Source organism: Cydia strobilella, chromosome 4 (assembly GCF_947568885.1).
Source record: "Cydia strobilella chromosome 4, ilCydStro3.1, whole genome shotgun sequence".
NCBI classification, from domain to species: Eukaryota; Metazoa; Arthropoda; class Insecta; order Lepidoptera; family Tortricidae; genus Cydia; species Cydia strobilella.
The window spans coordinates 12,376,570-12,400,860 of NC_086044.1; the positions used below are offsets into that span (position 1 = coordinate 12,376,570).

A 24,291-nucleotide genomic window follows, 5' to 3' on the forward strand; every position below is an offset into this window, starting at 1 on the left:
CGACCATTATTTCACATTATTTTCGCTTTACCCGTTAAGTAAATTGCTCAGAAATCACGGTCGAGTGTTCATCCGTAATAATGTTTTATCGACTAAATGAAACAAGTAATACGTAGATATGTACATGTACTGTGTTTTCGCTTAGATTTAAAATCACAGTCAAATCGAATTGTTTAAAAGTAAAAATTTTGAGTGAAACTTGTAAAATTAGATCTGTTGTCATAGGTTTCCTATATTCACAAAACTATTTCTATAGTACATATGTTTTTTGGTTTTGTTTTTTTTTACTAATTTAAACTTGGCAAGACGAATACAACCATTGCGACTTAAAAAGGCAACAATACCTAATAATCGACCTGTTGATATGTTTAATTAATTACAATGCTTTAAGCTGATCGGAACATGTGCCCCGTATTAGGCACGCTGTGGCAAGGATTTAGAAAGTGCTAACGACACTTCAAACATTTAACCGTTCCGCGGCTCGGCGCTACATTCCGACCTCCATGGTTCTCTCTTCCTGCTCTTAAACAAATATCACTAACCCTTAACTTTAAAGTTGATGCTTCGGAATTCTCATGTCCAGTCTAGAGATAATAATTAACTTGGCCAATGCGACTACCATTTTTATGAAATACGTAAAAGTCATTAAATATAAAGGAGAGGTTACTTTGTCACACTAAAATGAAGGGAAGGAATTCGTAATTAATTGTTGTAGAAGCATCTTAATATAAATATTAAAGCACAACTCATTCATCTGTCTTGCAGTTTGGCAGAATAATTAAATGTAAAATAGGGTTTATTTCGCCAGAATATTTTTTTTTATTTTTTTTATTAGGAAAAACTAGGTGCCTAGACAGTAAGTTCAAACCTAAGCCAAAACCAATTGGCGTCTTAAGTAGAGTGTTATAGACGTTATAGTGATAGTGTTAATTTAGCGAACGCATTCATTCTTCCTTAATTTAACCTCCTGTGCTTAGAAGATGATTTTAATTGAAATAAATATCGACGTTTTGCCCTTCAGAAAAGGACTGCTAACCGCTATTCATTCCATTTTATTGATTATTGCGACATATTGCACACCTTCGCCAATTAAATAACGGTCAAACTATTTAGCTTTTCATAGTAAATGAATCGAATATCAATATTTTATTAAAATTTGACCTGTTCGATATTAACTGCTTATGATATTGTTAGGATATATTATTTTTTACTTTCCCGTATGTTTCCTTTTTATGGTCAATGAGGAAGGAAAGTAAATTTTCTTGCACTCGGGACACTGTAGGTATAAATGAACCAGCTAAAGTAAATAGAGAGGGGATTGAATATTTAGGAGACTATTTTTATACAACTATAATTGGTAGTATTTAGTCTAGCACGTAGGTACAACACAACAACTAAATTCAACGATGATCTTTAAAAAAAAATATACCATTATGCATACATAACGATTTATTCTTAAATATATGCGTCATCATCATCATCATTGGCCACAGCATCTATTGTAGATGTTTGTTACGGCGCTTGTGGGTGTACGTGGTCCCGCATCGCCGTCGATGGCTATACTCTATAGAGTCCTATAGCAGCGCGGTATTTCTTGCCACATCGATCGGACACAAAACGCGAGTCCGCTGGAGGTGGTAGAGCACGACGAAAACTTTTCTGCTTTAGGTTCTCCAGCCAGTCGTCATGTTTTGATGTTCCGACTGAGGCTGCGTCAAAGATCAGTAAATTAAAGTATTTTTGTAACGTAATTCATGTTTTAGGGCGACTACAGATTAACCTCTGCAGCCGTTCGTTCACTTTAATCCCATTACAATAATATTATTACTCTGAGCACGTTTCATGCGGGTAATTGACATATGTCAAACGCAGGTCGACTTTGATTTGTCCATTTTAGAACATTGTTTATAGAAACAACGGATGCTGGGTTCATTCAGTCGAATATAGTGACGGTTTGCGCAAACCGGTTGCTTTGATTGGCTAGAACATGAAAACAATTTGTTAAGGTTTTTTTAATCAACTCTTGCAACGTCATTTTCATAGTAAATGTACCTAATCATACCTAAAAATATATATGCGTGAAAAAATGTGGTGGGCATAAATTAGAATAGGTACTAATGTTTAATCGCTTATTTAAAGTTAACCGTTAACTGGTAGTTATTATGACGAATCGCATTTTACATGAATTCATATTGCAACCTTTACCCGTTAAAGTGCCTTTAAGGACCTCGATAAATGCAAACAAATTAGTGTTGATGTTGATTAATGTGCAAATATATTGGAGGGCGGGAATGCCGGTTCCTGTTCGCGTGGTGCGAAGGTGACGCGCGCGGCGCGGTGACGGCGCTGCGGGCTTCGGCAGTGCGCGGCGGGCGCGCGACTCGGCCGTACACTGCAGCCACCCACGCGCGTGCTCGCGCATCTGCCCACACTCCGCACGTGCGGCAACATAAAAGGCGGGAAATCAGGCAGTATAGCGGTTTTACAAAAATCCCTATTAACTCGCCAAAACTCTTCAAAATTAATTCACGAGTATCTTCTGTACGAGAAAGTGAACTCAGTGCATATTAAGTGATGTTTTCAAGTTTAAAAAATGTTTAAAGTGGCTCCATTGCAAAATAATGAGGTTCCCCGTCTGAAGTGACGTTTGCGCAGCGCCGCCGGCGACCACGTCTAAAAGATGAAGTTGTTCAAGAGGAGGCTGTCGTTCAGCGGAGATAAACAGAAACGGGTTTCCCGCACAGACGACCCCTTTGAGCACGAGGTACCTAGCATAGCCACTCGATCCACACCTTTGGACAATACACCTTGCTGTATCTACCCTCCCGCTTGTTCGTTTTATCAAAAGCACGCGCCGACGTTGTGAGATTAATTTGTCCCTCGTCAATCTTAATATATGAAGATGAAGATGGCTCGCAGTAAAATATTCCATAGACATTCGGTTTATTTTAAGAGTACGAGTACATTAATAGCAGTAACGTGTATCAATCACGCTCTTATTCTTAGCTGATAAGGTGATAAGGAAAGGGCTCGTGTTTGCACGCGCGTTTGGCTGACCCGCGGAGTGTTTCAACATAGAGTTGATAAGTTTTATTACAGTTTGTTTTTGTAGTATGCAGCATCGCTGTGCTGTGCGAAGTAAATTGAAAGGCAAGGTTATCTTATCGGAGGCGCGACGCTCCGCGGGCCGCGTAGCGCGACGATAGTTTACCTACCTTCAGCTATTTAGCCTCTTGCTAATTCCATTCTGCCATTTCTGCCTCAGCCTGGCCAATTTAGTCTTCTGGCACTCACTGATGCGTCCTGGGTGTGTAAATTGCACCACATCTATTATGTTTTATGTTTTCTGAATGAGAATGTATTAAGTCCGTCTTTTCTACTACCTATATAGCAATGTTTGATCCTAGTTAATATTAAAGGTATTAGTAAAGTACCTATTACACCTATATGACCTATATCTAAGGTGTAAAAATATAAGTTCACTAAATGTTTATTAAATTATCAGAGATGAACTTCAGTCACTCTTTTTGTCTAGATAAAAGACTCAAAGTAAGTATGTACGTACAAATAAATAAATAAATAAATAGTACATATTTTTAGGGTTCCGTACCACAAAAGGAAAAAATGGAAAACCCTTATAGGATCACTGGTGCGTCTGTCTGTCTGTCTGACCCTGACCGTCTGTCACAGCCTATTTTCTCCAAAACTACTAGACCAATTATGTTGAAAGATGGGGCGAGATTGGGGCCACGTTTGAGGGGTAAGTAGATGAGAAAATTAAAAAAATAAAGTTTTTCAAACTATATCGTGTTACATATCTAATGAAAGAGCTCGTTGTGAGAATCTTAAACATATTTTTATGTTATTTTAAAATAAATAGTTTAAAAGCTATTTAAGAAAATATCCAAAAATAAAAAATAAAATACCATTCCCTCCCCCCCCCCCTTTCCCCTTTATCTCCGAAAGTACTGTCTAAAATTTTGAAAAAATAAATAATATTTTTTTAACCTATAGATGGCAAGAAAACCCGGAAAACCTATTAGAAATGTGCAATTAAGCGTGAGTCGGACTTAAGTCCCACTAAAGTTTCACTAAGTAATTAATTACTTAGTTTTTGATCCGACCCCCACGGGTTTTTTAAAGACATTCCACTCACGTTTCACGTAAAAAAAACCGGCCAAGTGCGAATCGGACTCGCGTTCCAAGGGTTCCGTGCATAACACAATTTAAACAATGTATTTTTATGTGAAACGTGAGTTACGTAAGTGAAATGTCTTTAAAAAACCCGTAGGGGTCGGATCAAAAACTAAGTAATTAAGTCCGACTCACGCTTGACTGCACATTTCTAATTGGTTTTCCTGTAATCTATAGGTAAAGATCTATTCTGTGTATTTTTTTTTTCAAAATATTAGACCCAGTAGTTTCGGAGATAAAGGGGGGGGGGATGGTAATTTTTTGTCTATTTTCTTGAATAACTTCTAAATTGGTTATCCTAAAATTATAAAAAAATGTATCTAAGATTCTCACAATGAGCTCTTTCATTTGATATGTAAGTTGTAACACGATATAGTTTTATTATTCAGAGCCCACTGTGTCCCAGTGCTGGGCAAAGGCCTCCCCCCTCTTTTTCCACTCGTCTCTGTTTAATGCTATATCTGGCCAGCCTGTCAAGAAGGAGTCCAAGTTATCCCGCCATCGCCGACTAGGTCTGCCGGATCCCCGGTTAGACTCGTGGGGCTCCCACTCCGTGGTACTTGGCCCACAAGTCATCCGGCATTCGGCAGACATGACCAGCCCAGTCCCATTTCAACTTGGCCGCTTTCCGAGCTACGTCTATTATTTGAGTCTTAGAGCGCAGCGTGGTGTTTCGGACTCGATCCCTTAATTTTACACCTAATATGCTGCGCTCCATAGCTCTCTGGCAAACCGAGTTTGGACTTCTGAGCTTCCGCCAAGGACCAGGTCTGAGCACCGTAGGTGAGAACTGGAAGTACTCACATGTCCATAAGCCTACGCTTGAGTGACAGAGGTAGGTCTCCCTTCATCAGGTGTTTCATTGACCAATAGCTCTTCCAGGCGTTTTCGGTGCGTCTTTGGACTTCTTTGTCCTGTCGCGCCTGGAAAGAGACTATTTGGCCAAGATAAAGGTATTCTTGGACATATGCGATGTGTTCTCCGTTTATCTCAATCCTACGTTTTGTGCTGTTGTTGAAAAACTTTATTTTTTAATTTGCTCAATTACCCCCCAAAAGTGGCCTCCATGTTTAAAATTCATTTGTTTACGTTTCATGTCCGTCTTTGGGTCACAAATTTACATATGTATACCAAATGTCAACTTAATTGGTCCAGTAGTTTCGGAGAAAATCGGCTGTGACAGACGGACAGACAGACAGACAGACAGACGCACGAGTGATCCTATAAGGGTTCCGTTTTTTCCTTTTCAGGTACGGAACCCTAAAAATACTTACTTCGCTGGCTCAGCGACCCGAAGTACAGTCAAGTACAGTCTTGGCCTCCGACACTAGGTTTCGCCATTCCTTCCTGTCCTGTACGATCCGACGCCATTCAGCCGCTTGGATGTCACACAGGTCTTCCTGGACCTCGTCGATCTATCGGTACATAGATATAAAAAGAAATACATTGTTAAAATTCTGTAATGTACGGAACCCTTGGAACGTGAGTCCTACTCGCACTTGGCCGGTTTTTTAATTCTTGGCGAATTCGGTATATAACGGTCACAAATACTTAAAATAATAACCTAAATATACGATGGATGTTATTCTGTTTCAAAACAAGTAGTCACTATGCCAACATCAACTTCTAAACGCACAACAATAACATTTGAGGTATTACAAAAGCATAAAGTTTGACCTATGTACGGTACGGCGCTGATGTAAGATATTCATCAGATGTTAAACCCGTTCGTCAGTGTCAAACGCAATAAACAGAAGTCATAGTCCATACCTACCCATCAGTGTAATTTTATTTTCTCAAACATGCTATGTAATATTGATATTACGTTCTTTATATTAGGCTGGGAAGTATCACGACTCCGGCGCGGCTAGACGAGGGGCCTGTAATGAAATTTCATACAAAGTTGCAGGCCTAGGCCGGGAAGTGGCTCTTTTTTAATTTCCATTTCACATATATTTGAGACACAGCATCATGGCATTCAGCCAAAAAAAAAGAATTATAACCAATATTTGCTTATGGTTCGGAATGACATTCTGCCAATACCCCTTAAAAAAAACAATAAACGATTATTAATATATTTTGCAGTTTTATTTGTATCGAATTTACAAAAAATATATAAATAAAACATTATTAACAAATTCCAATAATATTTAATTACAAATTTACTTACAAATACAGATTTAAAATATAGTTGGTCAAACCAGTTTGTCAGTAAATAAGAACAAAAAAACTATACTCATCCTTTTCTTTTGGGTGCTAGTACCAGTGTAAGACAAAGATAGTATGATTATCTCTGTCTATGTTTGAAATGAGACAGTCCTCTGACAAACATATTTCATTTAAATATTAGCGGTAAAAATGTCTACTCAAACACGCGTTGGTGGTTTTTTAATCGTTTTGGAGGTAAAGTTGAACATTTTTCATTGTGTATCTGTAATTATATTTTATTGGATTTATTGTGCGTTGTTTATTGTGTTATTTAATATGAGTTCCGACGAAAATATTAAATGAATACCTGTTAATTATACTCCATGTTTAAGGCAACGATGTATGTGAAGCATAATATCAACATAAAAAACGATGTAATCTTAGTTATGTGGCTAAAACTACAGTCAGAAGGATACAAGGCGAAAAATCAAAGATACATAAATATACCTTTGAACATTTGTGTAATAAATTGATTAACTACATGTGTAAAATATACGACACGTGTGATAAAGATAGGTACAAGTGGTAGTTATATTTTGTGCCTAGTTTACTTTTAGTTTCTTTAGAATTAAAACTTTGATTTCGTGGAGATTTCTTTATTTATTTCATTGCATGTTTGAGAAAAGCACTATACATACATCGGCGTGAAAAGGGGTTGTCGGCCTCATAACTATCCGGCCTCACTACGTTCGGCCGTATATATGCATTCGGCCGGCAACCCCTTACTTCCCGGCCTCTGTAGTAATGTACTATTATGTTACCGCATTTAAAACAACATGAGCATGACGCATATACAGCTGTCCTACGTTACTAACTACACAAACGAACTATTGTATTTTACAGTACATATGGTGCTACTTTCTCGCACTAGTGCGTAAAGAGCACTATTCGTGCATATGTCGAAAGTTTAAAGGGCCATATGTACTGTAAAACGTTGTACGATACACGTGCAAATAGGTAATTCGCAATTCGTATCAATTTAAAACACTCCCTGCGGTCGTGTTTTAATTTATCACCACTCGTTTCGAATTTCCTCTTTTCCGCACTTGTATCGTAAATAACTATTTTTACCGAAGGAATACCTACGAATACATACCGTACCAGTCATTGTTACTTATTTTTTAGAAAGTCACGCTTGCTGCCTTAAAATAATGTTGAGGGTGCCAAACATTGGTGAGGGGTCAATAATAGGGTAGATTACCGTAAAACATACGGTAAGTTAACATAGTTGAAAAATCGACTTAAATATCTCTTCATACCACACTTTACATGTGGTATTATATGAAGTATCTACTTGTTTTGTACAATAAAGTGTTTATTATTTCCTTACTTTCATCATCATGTCAGCCGATAGACGTCCACTGCTGGACATAGGCCTTCCTTACTTTACTTACATGTTAATTTCCGTTTTTAGGGTTTCCGTACCTCAAAAGGAAAAATGGAACCCTTATAGAATCACTTTGTTGTCCGTCCGTCTGTCTGTCAAGACCCTTTATCTCGGGAACGTGTGGAGGTATCGGGTTGAAATTAACCGTATACTCGATCAGGTCTACGGTCCCTTGAAGCTGTGAAAAAATCAAACTTCTAAATTTACAGTTAAGTATAAAAAAAGGTAAGCCGTTTAAAATTAAGAATATATGATCACGCGCCATGTTGCGGAATTTCACTGGAACAATTTTTTTCATACTATACTGAACTGTCACCCTATACATGACAATGATCATATATTTCTGGTCAGGCTTTAAATAATCATTTACTTTCAGGCATGGCCCATAGAAGTGTTAGTAACAAAAACTTAATACTAATGTTAAACAGTACAATTAATTAAAACCTACCATGCAAATCAGTATACTTAGAGCTAGGACTAGGACAATACAATACCGGGTGAGCCGTACACTTTGGTAACATCATATCAGTAGGTACTCGTAGGTAGGTAGGTAGTAGGTTATACGTATGTTAAGTTTCAAATGTGATAAAACATGTTTTATAGTACTTTGTCGGCGTGAAACTAAAACTATGATAAGATTGATAAGCTAAAGATAGTATTAATATCAGACCTTCAAATGCACGTTATATCTAATGTTTATTAGATTTGGGGTAATATGTGTTTTTTAAGACAATAGCCAACTTTTTACCTGCAAATACAATGAATCAGCTATCTTAAATTTTCATGGAGGAATATGCGTGTAATGTATTTAGCATTCTAACTCTCACCAAGTCTTACGATTTCTCCGCAAAAGAAAACATACGGCGCTCCAGTGTCCACCTGCCTACACACATATATTCCGATTACCGACAAGCTTACATGTGTGTGAGCACCGTATTACAACACCGTATTATTATTGTTTACAAGCGCATTAGGTATACCATATCATATAGCACTTTCAAAACACTGGAAATGTTTTAATACTCTTTATTGTAGCAGAATCTGGCTGGTATCCAAGACATGATTCTTTCATAGAGCAAAAAGTTTCCCCAATCCGATGCTAATTCATTCAACAAAGCTACGAAGTGAGTGACCACAAAAGCGTGCAAGGAGGATAATACGAGATGTCGTTCGTAACGTTCGTTTTCAATAGTGTAACAAATCTAATTCGTCGTGTCTAGGAACAGCGCGGTCGGCTAGAGGCGTGGATAACTATTAATTCCTCGAGGTAACTTATCACCGCTACGAAAGTAGTAACGAAATGTTAAGTGCATGTGCGCGCCTACGCGCTTGATCACCGATGTACCAATGTACCATCGACACCATGTTATCACAGTTCGGTGACCAGTCGTACACCTTATAGCAACTAGGTAAGGTCTAGCGGTGGCTATAAGTGTGTTGCTGTTAATATCGTCGGATGTACCGACATACTGCGACTACGATCTACGATGCAGGCTGCGGCACACGTGGGATGTTTATTATCTTATCTACCTGCTCGTTAATACGCTGTGCTATTTTCACACAATGTAGAGCAGAGATTTTGAAACTTAACATACGTATAACTGTTATTCTGTAAGCTATAAGCCACGTAGAATGCTGTCAACTCCAGACTACCATTTTACTTAATGACCCTAATATAAGAAGAAATGAAATTACCTTACCTCTTTTATTGATATTTACGAGAATTCCTATAATTCGTAAAGGTTTAGCTTTCATAATTATGGATTCTGATTTCTGAAGTAAATTTAAAGTGATGTTAATGTATATTGTACATGCTATCGTAAGATCTATGTCATGAGGTTAATCAGCCTGGAAGTCGTAACACTAGCGCCTTATTGAATTAGTTATAGTTAGTTCCTGTGTATAACGTTTTGTGCTATAAAGCTCACAAGAGAAGGCCCGTGCGTGACAAGCATCTTTATACAGACACTCCTAGACTTTGGATGCTCTGCCGTAACCTGCCTATTTGTCAATGCAGATGATCAACGTAGGTACACATAATTAATTACGCAAGCGGCTGTTAGCTGTATTGGTAGGTACCAGTTGTTAATAAAACGTTAATTTAATGGGATTAGGTGTCACAGTAATTAATGCAGGCACAGTTTGCTTCCAATAACTAAAAGAATTACATAATAATTCGCGCTATGCAAAATAAAAAGCTTTGGCGTAGAGTTAACTTACCTACCCCTTTTTTTTTGACGCAGGGGTAAATGCATTTATGCATCTCACCCTCCGGGCCGGGGAAGCCCATTGGGGGGGTGGTATGTGGGGCTCGCTCCTCCCGTACATCCTCTAACCAGAGGATGCGGAGGAGAATACCCACTAACATCCACTGCGGCGTCACCCTCTCAGACGTTGTATGGGGGCATCATGGGCTCGCGCATTCATTTTTCCACCATGCCCTTCCCTCCCCCCACTTACCTACCCCTACCCTTAATATAAAATTCTAAATAAAAATAATTTAGTTTATGACGTTCACATGCGAGCCCAAGTTAACCCTTCCCATGAGAATCAACATGTCTCAACGTTACAATAGGTACATATTCGTTACGCTTTCGGGAAAAAGGTTGTCGGTTGTCGATACAGTGACTTCTAAATAATTACATCCTTACGGCAGTAGGTAACGCCTTATTGGCCCGACTATAAGTAAGCTTTTGCAAAGGGGTCACCATCACACACACGAATATGAGGATTTTTTATATCCATAAAAACGATTATCATTGCAAAAACTAGTTATTTAACTGTTAACAGTGAATAAAAAAATCAAAACCATTTTCGGTTACAGATGTAGTTAAAGTGACGGCACAAAGTTTGTGACTCCCCCTCCCCTTGTTACAACGTGTCACATTTTCTTGACCCCCTCCCTCCCTCTACACGTGTGACGTAATTAATGGATGAGCCCTAATAAACTCCACAGTTTTTTATTATTACAGGATATTACTTTATTTGTATTGAATAGATATCGTTATTTTTGCATTAGATAACTGATATAGGTAAGAGCAACAAAAAGTACCGCATTTTCTAAAAAAAACGTATAGCATTAGAATAGTGTTAATTTCAACCCGGATCTGAAACCCTATTGTTGACATCTAAGGCTTTCGGAATTGGCTCCGAAGTCCGAATACATCCGGCTGCTTAATAGCATGTCTAATGATGTTGTTAGCTTTTTAGGGTTCCGTACCCCAGGGGAAGAACAGGACCCTATTACTAAGACTCTACTATGCGTCTGTCCGTAAGTCCGTCTGTCTGTCTGTCTGTCTGTCTGTCACCAGGCTGTATCTCTTGAATAGCTAGGCAGTTGAAATTTTCACATATGATGTATTTCTGTTGCCTATAATAACAAATACTAAAAAGTACGTAACCCTAGGTGCGCGAGTCCGACTCGCACTTGGCCGGGTTTTTTTTTAATTCTAATTGAATTAGCGGTTCATAGGGTCCGTGGTTACCGAATGGTATATATATTTTAAAAAAAAGTTTTTTCACGAATCAGCTTTATACATTAATTCTTTTGCCAAACCACAATGTCGTTTGTTGGCAGACGAGGCTCCTATAAATTTATGTAAACTAGGTCGTTTATATTTAACTTAAACTTATCTATGTATGCGGTAAAGGGTTAAGCCCTTTACCGCATACGCAGCCCTATATGGCCATACTAGCTTTGGCCCGCGACTTCGTCTGCGTGGAATCAGTAACAGCAGCTAGAGTAAGTATAGCACCTGGATAAAGTGTAATTTAAATCTCTCAATTTCACCCACCTTTTCATTCTCTTTAGGGATGATTTCCGACATAAAAACTATGCTATGTCCTTCCCCGGGACTCGAACTATCTCTATGCCAAATTTCAACTAAATCGGTTCAGCGGTTTAAGCGTGAAGAGGTAACAGACAGACAGACAGACTTTGGCATTTATAATATTATTAGTATGGAATATTAGTATAGATATGGCTATAAGGAATGGTTAATATTAATACATATATGTGAGTTGACGAAACTGTTGATCTAAGCGACCGTTATGCTTTTGTACATCTTATAGCACAAATATGTATAGGTATTGAAAATGATTTTATTTATACTATTAGAAACTGTCAGCTTTACTGAAGGTTTTCGACATATTTAATCGAATATCTCAAGTAAAGCTGCCAGATTCATTGTGGCTTTGTTCATAAACCCCTCTTAAGTCTAACAAGCCCTTGATAATCGTTTGTCCTTGTCCGTCATGTGTTTGTTAAAAAGGGAACAAAATTTAATAAAGGTTTGCGAACTTTTATGAATCATCATTGCATGTCCCATAATCATAACTTAAGAGCTTTGCTTTTGCTCTTGTCGGTGGAGTAATCGCCAATCATATCTTTCTAGTCTTTTAATTTCCTCATACGATGCTGAACCCGACGATTGACGACGAAGTTTTATGAATACGGGGTAAATCGTTAAAATTATTAGTTTATCCTAACATGGGAAGGATACGAAGAATCTATACATCTTGTTACAATACATTTTCGCTCTCGGTCAAGCAAAAGGAAGTGACCGATAGCCTGTCAATGTCGAAACTAGCATGAATACATTGATAATTGACTACTCTTTATTTGTAATCAAGTCAAGTTCTACCAAACCAATAGCAATAATTTTCCTATTGTTAACAGGACCGAGCCCGATTCTCCGACACCAGCTGGCAGATCCACCGGACCTGGCGGCGCGAGGACCCGCTCCCGCTGTCGCCTCCATCGCTGCGCGTCGCGGCAGCTACGTCAGCACCCGCTCCACAACTCCGCAGTGACCAGAATGGCATCTATGACACCATCACGGTATGTATCTATTACGGTTCCTTGACACCAGCTAGCTGATCCACCGGACCTGGACGCGTGAAGATCCGTTGCCGTTGTCGTCTGTACCTGCACAAGTTCGCAACGTATTTCTGTGTATCACGCAACCTTTCTTCGCTACAGAACATCGCACAGAAGTAAATAACAATATCTATGTAGGTATTTTTTGTTTGCTGCACCCAAGATTTTAGATATCATTAGGGCAGGTACTTTAACTACATACTAGTTAATTTCCTGATCAAATTGGACTGGGTGTCTTCATTTGGGATACTCAAGGTTTGAGTTTACATAATTGGCCCAAAAATACCGTGTTTAAAAGTCTATAAACATCTACAAACTCACGTACTTTATGTTCGCGTACTAACAAACATTAGATATACAAATACAACCTGGCATGGAGTCAGGTAATAAGAGCTCTATATTTTACTTCCTGCGCTTGAAGCACTTATAAACTTTCTGATAAAACTTGCTCGTATTGTTTACTGGAATTTAAACGGAATAACTTCGACCTTATACCCTTATTCTAACAATAATACAGTTTAATTTTACTAAGCTGGTAGAGTGAGGTACTTGACAAACAGAGGTACCTTTTACAGTTGAAGCGTGCATTGGAATTGTTCTTATAGGTGTTTATAACGGTTATCTCTTATCTCGGTGTACCTATTTATTGATTACATTACATAATCACATTGACGCGGTTCTTTGAATCTTCCTGTGGCCTCTTTAGATTGCATTATATTTCAATCTAGGTGGCCGTCAACGGAAACCTAAATAGAACAGTTACCAATCATGTCAACCACAACACAAAACGCAATAAATTAAAAACTTATTAAGTTAACGAGCCAGTTAAGATATCGTATTAAATTTATTAAAAACATGTTTGTAAATGTGATTGTACGTTTAAAATTCGATTAAGTGTTAAATCAAATAAGTAAGTTAGGTATAACTATTGATGGCAAGTCCATTCGCTGAATGGGGTTTAATAGGCTGTTAGACGGGCTTTTCCAACTCTCAAGCAAAAATAATTCATTTTATATTATGTACGTGGCATTAGAAGTGTACATCTATGCTCTATAAATCAAACTATGGTGTGGTAAGGCAATTGTATAAACATACTGCCACACCAATGTTCGTATTATTCTAAACAAAGCTGTCTACATTCACCTTATAGACATTCGTCCGGTTAGTAATATAGGTATTTACTTATTTTCACACATACTAAGGAAATTATTGACTGATAGGTAATCCTAAGAGATACCTGCATGTAATAATTGAGTACGATAGCCATTTAGATCAGTGCACACCCGGCAACTAATTGTCCCCAAACGGGTACATTACAAAATAATATACATACTTATATGTTAGTAAGCTATTAAGGTTGTCAGTCGTTGGAACGAAAAATAGGCAGTTTCGCAATCAAAGAACTCTACATAAATGTAGTATTCTTCTCTTTGCTTACTTACATAGCAATTTTTTCCCAAAACTGTATTTTAATTCTAATACATTTCGTATATATATTTAACAGTCGAAATAATTCTTGATTTGAGTAGAATTAAAAGTTTCGGCTAAAATTCGTTTCTCTAATATCAGACATTTCATTTGCTGAATGCATTTTGTCCTGTAATGGAGTAGGAGCTTTAGAGTAGAGAGACGGGCGGCCGTTAGAGGCGTAGCCGCGAGCTCGGAGTTCCTGTTGTTTAGCTAATGTACCTTTGTGCTAGCTCGCTCGTAAACTAAGGGTTAGTGCCCGGGCCCACCGAGGTTTGTCACAGAAATCAACTACACTTACTCTCCGAGAAGCACCCAACGTATTTACAAACCTAAATCATAATCACTCAACAAATCTGCCAGGTTTTCTAACTTAATAATTCTGATGTGATTTATGAAAATGAACGCTTGATTTTAGAAAGATTGATTGATACTATTGTAAGTATAGTTTGCAGAGGGTCACCGGCTTGACACGATCTGGGCCGGATACTATGGTCATTTATCGTGAGACTGCTCCGGGGACCATAGAGCATGGCCATTTGTTTCAAATCTGAACGCCGGCGCGGCGCCCACGCGACGCATGTTCCGTGATTTCACTAGTTTATTACTTAACTAGAATTCCGTTACTTGCATTTGCTGTATTCAAAACCCTGTTGATAATATGTAGAGCATAATGTACATAAAAACTATGCAATCTTAATTAAGTTTCGATAATAAGATACAACTAGCACTATTTAAATATTATATGTAATTCATAATCAACGTTTTTCGTATTCCATCAATCGGTCCTATGCAATATTGGTGACGTTATTAGTTTAATTTTTTTTTTGAAAATCTTAGGTGGCATTACAATAATAATTTATTTAGTTCCGATAGTTCCATCCTGTGTGCATGGGTCAAACTATTAAGACATTTGTTATGCGTTGTTATGCGTTGTTATGTTTGTTATGCGTGTATCTGTTGCTCTTTTGACATGAAATCATTATTTATATGAATTTATATGAATTATTTAAATTAAGAAAAAAAATGGTAAATTTTTGACATTCTAATTATTATTCTAGTCTATATTATTTTGAATCTGACATATTAATTATTCTCTTTATTTATTCATTTTCTTATGTTAGGTTTTTTATAATATGGATATAAAAGTAAAATATAAAAACACTTACAAAACAATACAAAATACATATAAACAAATTATAAAAAACCTAACCTAGGGTGCTGCCAGCAGCGGGGCAGGGCCCAAGCTGCCGGCGGTCAGGGCCGCAGAGAGAGGAACCGGCGGACTATCCGCGCCGTGTCCAAGATCACCGCCTTCTGCATCTGACCCTTGATCCAACCACCTAGCGAGAGTCTCTCAAGGTGTTGGTCGAGACTCTTCGCTATGAGACCGTTCGCTGAAACGACTATCGGGACAATGATCGTCGAATCAACATCCCACATGGCGGTTATCTCGTGAGCCAAGTCTAGGTACTTACTGGACTTGTCCTTCTCGGCTTTCACGAGATTCTCATCATGGGGGATGGTGATGTCGACGAGCACGGCTTGGCGCTGCGATCGATCTATTATCACAATGTCAGGCTTATTGGCTACAATAGTCCTGTCAGTGATGATAGATCGATCCCAATAGAGCGTGGCACGACCATTCTCGAGAACTGGCACAGGTAAATACTTGTAGTACGGTACTTCGCGGTCCACAAGGCCATATAGAAGAGCAAGCTGCTGGTGAATAATCCTGGCTACGAGATTATGTCTGTGCAAGTACTCGCCGTTAGCAAGATGAGAACAACCGGAAATGATATGCCTGAGTGACTCTCCGGGACGGCGGCATGCCCGACAAATGTCGACCGTACCGTCCTTCAGGATATATTTCCGATAGTTGTTCGTCATCATAACTTCGTCCGCAATTGCATAGGCAAAACCCTCGGTTTCTCCGAAGAGGTCACCGAATCGTAACCAGTTCACCGACGCGAGCAGGTCTACATCGGGTCCCATGAGGGCCTTGTAGAACCGCCCGTGTAGCACCTTACTCTCCCATACCGCCCTGCGGTCCGCAGTACTTTGTACCACAGGTTTGTGCCAGTTTTCGTTTGCCAAGGAGAGCGGCGTGAAGTTCCTGTCCACTGCCACCACATCACGATGCACACCACACTCGTTGTTAAGGAAATAATTCCTGAGATTGCACACCTCGCGGTTGTGGAGATCTTTGGCGTTAAGGAAGCCTCGACCTCCACATTTCCGTGAGATGTACAATCTCATAACTGACGAGCGTGGGTGTAGCATACGGTGTGTGGTGAGCATTAGACGGACCCTCCGATCCAGGGCGTCCAGCTCGGTCTGAGTCCACCTTAGTATGCCAAAGGAGTATATGAGTATGGGCATTACCCAGGCGTTGAAGGCGCGCACTTTGTTGCCTCCTGAAAAGACTGTTAAGGACTTTTGTGAGCCGACTGAAAAAGCGATCCTTCACCGACCGTCTAATACCCTCTCCCTCAATACCCAACGACTGTGACATACCAAGGTATTTATAGGTTTCTGATTCAGAGATAGATCTGAAAGACATGTCTCAGAAAGTTGTAAATTTGTTGAATTTACAACCTCCCCCTGCTGTACATGCATAACCGCACACTTATCGACACCAAACTCCATTCTGATGGCGGTACTGAAAACTTCTGTTGTTTTCAATAGCACCATCAAGTCTTGGTTATTTGGCGCAAATAGCTTGAGGTCATCCATGTACAGAAGGTGAGAAATGACTTCACCCTCTCTCCGAAGCCGGCAACCTAACCCTGAATCCTTCAGCAGGGTGCTGAGAGGATTCAGAGCTAGACAGAACCACAGGGGACTCAGACTGTCACCCTGAAATATTCCTCGCTCGATCCTTATAGAGTCCTGCGGGCCAGGGCGGTCATCCCCACCTCCTGGTTGACGAAGGACTGTGATCCACTGCCTCATACACGCACTTAGGAAGGATATTAAAGCTGCATCAAGTTTATACAGCTCTAATACCCTTCTCAGCCATGAGTGAGGCACCGAATCATAGGCCTTCTTATAGTCAATCCAGGCGGCCGAGAGGGCCCCCCTGTTCCGCCGAACTTGCTGGCATATGGTCATGTCTATGAGGAGGAGCTCTTTAGTACCACGGGACCCAACCCTACATCCATTTTGAGCGGAGGCCAAAATGTTGTTAGCGACAATGTGCGCGTTAATTTTTGCTCTCAAAATGGATGTAAGGAGCTTGTAGAGTGTAGGCAAGCACGTTATGGGTCTGTAGTTCTTCGCTTCCGTGGTACTACCGGACTTGTGGAGCAGGAAGGTTACACCAGTTGTTAGGGAAGGTGGGAGGGAACCGAGCTCTAGGGCTTGTTGGAACTGCGTTGCCAACCGTTCGTGCGAGCATCGAAACCATTTTAGCCAGAAGTTGTGCAATCCGTCCGGTCCAGGACTTTTCCAGTTCTGGGTCGTACGGACAGCACAACTTACGTCATCGGGGCTGATGGTGACTGCCCCCATAGGTTCGATGTTCTCGCACTCACGTTCGACAACGTTTATCCAATCGCCCTCCGTGTGTTCAACGGGCACCGACCAAATGTTACGCCAGAAATCAGTCATGGCAGTAACATCCGGCAGCCGCACGTCGGACACACGAGGATCGGTTTCCTCCCACCTTCGGTATACCTTCCTTTGGTCACTTTGAAAAAGACGATTCTGCTGGAATCGATCCACACGCTCTCTGTAGCGGCGAATACGGTTTGCCCATGCATAGACTTTCTGCTTTAGAAAGTCGATGCGCTCTGTGACATTGGCCATGTAGTCGCGGGGCCTGACATCCGTCCCCGCGAACGCCTGGTTCACAAAGCGCATTACTCGGGGGCGATTGTTGCCCCCCCTGAAGCAGATCAGCTTTGCAATGAGAGTCCTAAACGAGCTGATACGTCGCTCGATCCGCGCTTGCCATGCAGGGACACCTCCGGCGGTCCTAGGTGCACGTTCAGCGTCCGGAAACTTGACTCGAGCAACACGGCACGCCGCGATGGCTCCGCAGTACATGATCGAGTACGTATCTTCTAAATCTTTACTAGTCCGTAAATGTGGCTCTAGTAAAGCGTTTAGGGCTCCCACTAGCGCTAGATTGCGTCTATTCATAGGCAGACGTGGTAATCGTGGCCTAGAGTTGGTTGTGGCACGATACTGCGTAATCGCCTTTTCCAAAGTCCTCCTCAATTGCTCATTAGCAGAAGTACTCACACTCGCACAGTCCCCATCGTCGGTATTGAAATCAACCCGCGGCACCCCCGGTGCCAGGTCGCGTGCGGGCACCGGATCCGGCGACGTGGCGGGCAGATCTCGCACCGAAGTAGAGTCCGCGCGAGCAGAGAGAGCCTCCTGGCGAAGCTGATCAAGTGTCGCGTCATCCAACCGCTTTAACCGTTGAATGACGCGCACCTGATCCGATAGTCGCTGCTCCGATACGGTGATGGTAGGTTCAAGAGCCTGAAACAGAGGCAGTATCCTTGAACGATACGCGGACAGTCGGGTTCCCCCCATTGTAGCCCCATAGTAGGCGCGCATGACGTTCTCATTCATCGATTGAGTCCATCGCATGCGACGCACTACACCACCGGCAGTGGGAGCCGTGGGCGGGGCAGGATGTCCCGCAGGCCCCAAGCGTGCCGGCAGCGGTGGCCGTCCTCGTCGCGCAGGTGGTCGTGGCGGCGGCGGCGGCGGCGGCCCGCTCTCGTCGCTGGATGCGTCTGTGTCAGGCGCCGTTGCAAACTCGTCGCCTGACGACGATGTGGACGAGGAACTGGACGAGGCTGCCGGGGGTGGTGGTCGTGCGCTTGATGTTACCGCTTTAGTTCGACTCCTTGTTATCATTTCTAATAATTTCGTAGTTTTGCCGGTGAAGTATGACAAATGTCAACACGGTTGTAATGCGACTGCGACCCATGGTCGCGGTGTCTACAATGAAAAATATCAATTGTCCGCATGGTGTAGTAATAACTCGGTTCACACATGAGTATTTATCACTATTTTAGGGCAAAAACCACATTTAAAATATATTTTATCAAAAGAAATGTAAAAGGACGTCTGTCAGTGTCAGCGGTTTTTTTTTTTTTTTTTTTTTATTATTATTTGTATCTCGTATAAACTCACGGGTATAAACATCCCGGTCATTTGATAGGCGTGCGTGGGGATACAGATCCAACACGTAGAGGCCCTTTGGAGATATTATTATTATTATTTATATTAATTATTATTATTATATTCATTATTAAAATTTATTGTATTGGGATTTCATTGTTGAAAGTTTTGTTTTTATTTTTAATGTATTTACTAACACATAGCTATAACGATGGTACTAACAATATTGTATGGAAATTTGAATATTCTGAAATAAAGATATTTTATTTTTTATTTATTTAAACCACTTAACACACTCATACGTAGGTACGAGTAAACAGAGTCGTATTAGATAACCTTGGTATTTAATTGATGACTCCGCAATTGACTAGCACTTAAGTGCCTATTTTATATATTAACTCAATACTGGCGGGTTATGGATAGCGTTCCTTTTGAAAGCATTTATTATCAACGACATTTTCCGGAGAGTGCGAACACCGGCAGTGCACCCTAATGGCGCTCTAGTCGACTGTAATGGAGTAATTGTGCCATTGGTAATTGATGGACTGGCTCGACGGGGCTTCCTTCCGATCGGCTAATGTCATCAGCTACCGAGCGTTCCGAACATTGCAGCTACTATCCGTATTTACTTCCACAACTAGCTCAGTCTAGAACTCTAGGCGATCCGGTAATATTGCTAAAGTTTCGGAACAAACCGACGACATGCAATGCAATAGTAAAAACACAAACAGAACAATATATGACGTAGATTCGACGTTACTTGTTTTGGTAATGTTGTGGTCTCTTTATTAAGAATTTGGTAAATACATAAATTAGCATTTGAAGCCCCCACTCTGGAAGGATCTATCCCAGAAACTTTATTTATAATGCTAAAGTAAATCGCAAAAAAAGCACACGGGATTCATGAATAAGTTCAAAAAAAAGGATACGCAGATCAGGCGGTGTTTTAGCTCCTGAAGCCTCCAAACTGAATAATTTAGACTGGCGAGGCAGCTTCGTGTAGATAGTGGTACGATATCCTGAGACCTTTTTTATTTGTTTTTAACGTCGCCTGGGTGCCCACGGGAATAGTCATAGAAACAGTTTTAAGCTTTAGTATAGATCGTATGAGCGAAAGAATACGAATGAGTGCTACCTAATCTACCTATACACTATACATCTTACGTAATGCGAAACTCAAGGCAAATGCGTGATCTAAGACTTATTCGTATGCGACGCCTTGCAAATTACGTCGACAGCAACAATATTTGTTTGTTCAGCGCAACGCTCGTGGAGTTTATGGAATTTTAATGGTTTAATATTAGTCTCGTGTCAAGTGTGAGGGGTCAAACACTTTGTCAATAGAAATCTGCGAGTGATTTACGGTTATTTGTTGTAAACTATAGCTCTAGCGTTTGCATTATGTCATTAGTTTGGAATGTAGTAAATTTAATCTACTCAAATGATGTCATTCTTTAGCTAAGAACAAAGGATCTTCTTTTGTTTTATATGGCACTGTAACAGTTTGTTGCGGTTAGCTTAGCAAAGCATCGAATAATTATATTGACATGTCCTAACCTAACCTAACCTAACTTTGTTCTATTCACGTTGGTGCGGACTCTAAATATTTATTCCTAATCGAATCAATCGAATTGGTCAATATTAAACCTGTAACTGACTCGAGGCCACCATGCTCTCGCTTAATTGTATTGTTTTAGTTAATTTTAGTTTTGGACACTTAGAGACCTTAAACACCTCTAAGATTTTATTTTGTTTTAAATTTATTTTATATGTAATAATGCCTATATTTTTAATGATTCTGACAGGTAGAGACCTTTACATCTCTATGTCAATTTAAATTAGTAATTTAGTTATTTATAGGTAGGCATACTTCTTACGAATTATGTTGTGATTATGTGGCGCTATGCCGTCTTTAATGTAACATACGAGCACAAATGTTGTATCTCACTGAATTAATTTACTTTATATATATATTAATACAGCCCGGCACCTTGAACATGTCATGCTGGCTTAAAAGTCTTTGCTTATGGTGGCGTCGTTGATCGGGTCGCCACTTTCCCGAATGAAGGTTGAGGGAGACGATGGCTGAGATACGCGTCATACTCGTAGGCGGGTGCTGTTTGTGGAGACCGGTCTGTTTAAGTTTACACGGGCTTCATGTTACCTATGTAACTTTACTTTTGAGTGGCATTAACGTGAGACACTTCATTTGGTTCTTGTCTGTTTGTCTGATTTAATATCTTGTCTTTTATTAATTATATAACAATTCAAGTCTCGGAGACCCTTTACATCTCTGAGGATAATTTGATGATCGTTTTTTTATTATTATATATATTTTATCTCTGACACCTAGAGACTTACATTTCTAAACAATTGTAGTATTTGTCTGTTGTTTGTATATTTTGTATTAGTTTTTTTTTGTAATTTGACATTTAGACTGGATACATCTCTGACAAAGTATCTAATATTTTATTGATTCCATATGTGTAATTGTTTTTTGTAATTTTTGGTTAATTTTATTGCTTGTATAAATTGACATGAAAAAGTGCCCTTGTGGCCTATTTGCTGAATAAATGTTTGATGTAACAGATTTTTAAAGCCTGAATGCCACATAATCTTTATTTTTCATTACACTCATCAAACATCAAACATTTATTCAGCAAATAGGCCACAGGGGCACTTTTACATGTCAATTTTTACAAACAATAAAATTAACCCAAAATTACAAAAAACAATTACATAAATATAAATGTTAAATTACACAAGAAAAAAAAAACTAATAAAAACTACAAATAACAGAAGTACTAAAATTGTTTAGAGATGTAAAAGTCTCTAGGTATCAGAGATAAAATGTATATATGATTCCATATTGTAATTGTTTTTTGTAATTTTTGGTTAATTTTATTGCTTGTATAAATTGACATGAAAAAGTGCCCCTGTGGCCTATTTGCTGAATAAATGTTTGATGTAACAGATTTTTAAAGCCTGAATGCCACATAATCTTTATTTTTCATTACACTCATCAAACATCAAACATTTATTCAGCAAATAGGCCACAGGGGCACTTTTACATGTCAATTTTTACAAACAATAAAATTAACCCAAAATTACAAAAAACAATTACATAAATATAAATGTTAAATTACACAAGAAAAAAAAAACTAATATAAACTACAAATAACAGAAGTACTAAAATTGTTTAAAGATGTAAAAGTCTCTAGGTGTCACAGATAAAATGTATATAATAATAAAAAAGAAAATCAAATTAGCCAGAGATGTAAAGGGTCTCCGAGACTTGAATTGTTTTATAATTAATAAAAAGACAAAATATTAAATCAGACAAACAGACGAGAACCGAATGAAGTGCCTCACGTTAATGCCACTCAAAAGTAAAGTTACATAGGTAAAATGAAGGCCGTGTAAACTTAAACAGACCGGTCTCCACAAACAGCACCCGTTCACGAGTATAACGCGTATCTCAGCCATCGTCTCCCTCAACCTTCATTCGGGAAAGTGGCGACCCGATCAACGACGCCACCGTAAGCAAAGATTTTTAAACGAGCATGATATGTTCAAGTTGCCGCGGGCTGTATTAATATATAAAAAGTAAATTAATTCAGTGAGATACAACATTTGTGCTTGTATGTTCGCTTCACTCGGTCAGTAAATGTGGAATTGCACGCAGGCTTAGCGGGAACTATAGAAAAGCGTTTTTCCTAGGGAGTTATGAAGTTTCTAGTATTATAATTAACAGTCTTTTGTCTTTATACTTCATTTTTGTATCGCAAGTATGATGAAAAACCTTGTGTGTAACTCGGGGCGTAAATATTTCAAACTCGAGTCTATACATCGCGACGGCATACGCCCCATGTTGCACAGTGTACTATTTTGATTAACAGTAACCCGATATACAATAGTTAGTCGGCCTGATTCGAACTTTAATATACTTAGTACTTCATAAATTTGCTAAAGAAACGATATGGATTGGATATGTCAGTGTCAAAAGTGACGTTTTTGTTTGAAGAAACGTCACTATTGACACTGACATATCCGATCCATGTCGTATCTTCAGTAAATTTTTGACGTACCTATCCTAAAGTTCAAATCGGACCGATTGAATGATTTTATTGTTATCAAGTTATTGCATGCGTGCCAATGAATGCTCTGATAAATAACGGAGTCGAAGACCGCGCGAGGTGGAGAAGAAAAACATTGAAAAAACCGGCTAAGTGCAAGTCGGACTCGCCCGCCGAGGGTTCCGTACTTTTTAGTATTTGTTGTTATAGCGGCAAAAGAAGTACATTATCTGTGAAAATTTCAACTGTCTATCTATCACGGTTCATGAGATACAGCCTGGTGACAGACAGACGGACAGCGGAGTCTTAGTAATAGGGTCCCGTTTTTACGGAACCCTAAAAAGTAGGAAAGCAGATCCTGGGCTCCAATTGCTCCAAAGCATTAGCTCAGTATGCAACCGGGAAAACGCTTAGATGTCATAGACATTATAGTGATTATTGTTGAATATTTTCTTATTGTACCTACTTGCCAATAGGGAATATTACGCGAAACTCTGCGTAGGGGCGTAAACAACAACAATCTGAGGGTCTATCGCGAAACAAGAAAATCGAAATTTCGTTATCTAACATCTCTGTCACTCTTGCATATTCGAGCGATAAAGAGGCAGATAGCAGATAGCGAAATTTCGCGTTTCCCGGTAGGTCCTCTGTAAACAAACCACCTTGATGCATCGTCAATGTCATATTTTATTATCTTTGAAAAATGGTCAAAAACCTGTTAAAGTATATAAGTGTATAACTTACTCTATGGTTTACTAAAAAGGCTAGTGCTAGAACATTGCACTCGTAGGCTGTCGCCCTGTCGCGCTGTCTGTAGACGTGTAGACCACCCGCCGGTGACGAGAGATAGCCATCGGGCATCAGGTGTCGGTGCAATAGGCTACGCCATGGCAATCGTCGCCATAAATAAAATTCGACACTCAAACAATGAGAGG

At 39.6% G+C, this 24,291-nt stretch overlaps 1 protein-coding gene across 5 annotated transcripts in view; it reads left to right on the top strand.

The window, feature by feature from the left end:
* The window catches only part of LOC134741042 (tensin-1), a 173,567-nt gene that overhangs the window by 89,398 nt on the left and 59,878 nt on the right, over positions 1 to 24,291 (top strand). For 4 of the 5 annotated variants that reach the window (XM_063673781.1, XM_063673784.1, XM_063673783.1 and 1 more), the window contains one exon: positions 12,468 to 12,629. In XM_063673781.1, the coding sequence (XP_063529851.1) occupies positions 12,468 to 12,629 (162 nt within the window). Of the gene's footprint in view, positions 1 to 2,357; positions 2,765 to 12,467; positions 12,630 to 24,291 lie in introns of those variants that run through there. The other variant, XM_063673786.1, reaches the window with a different exon arrangement.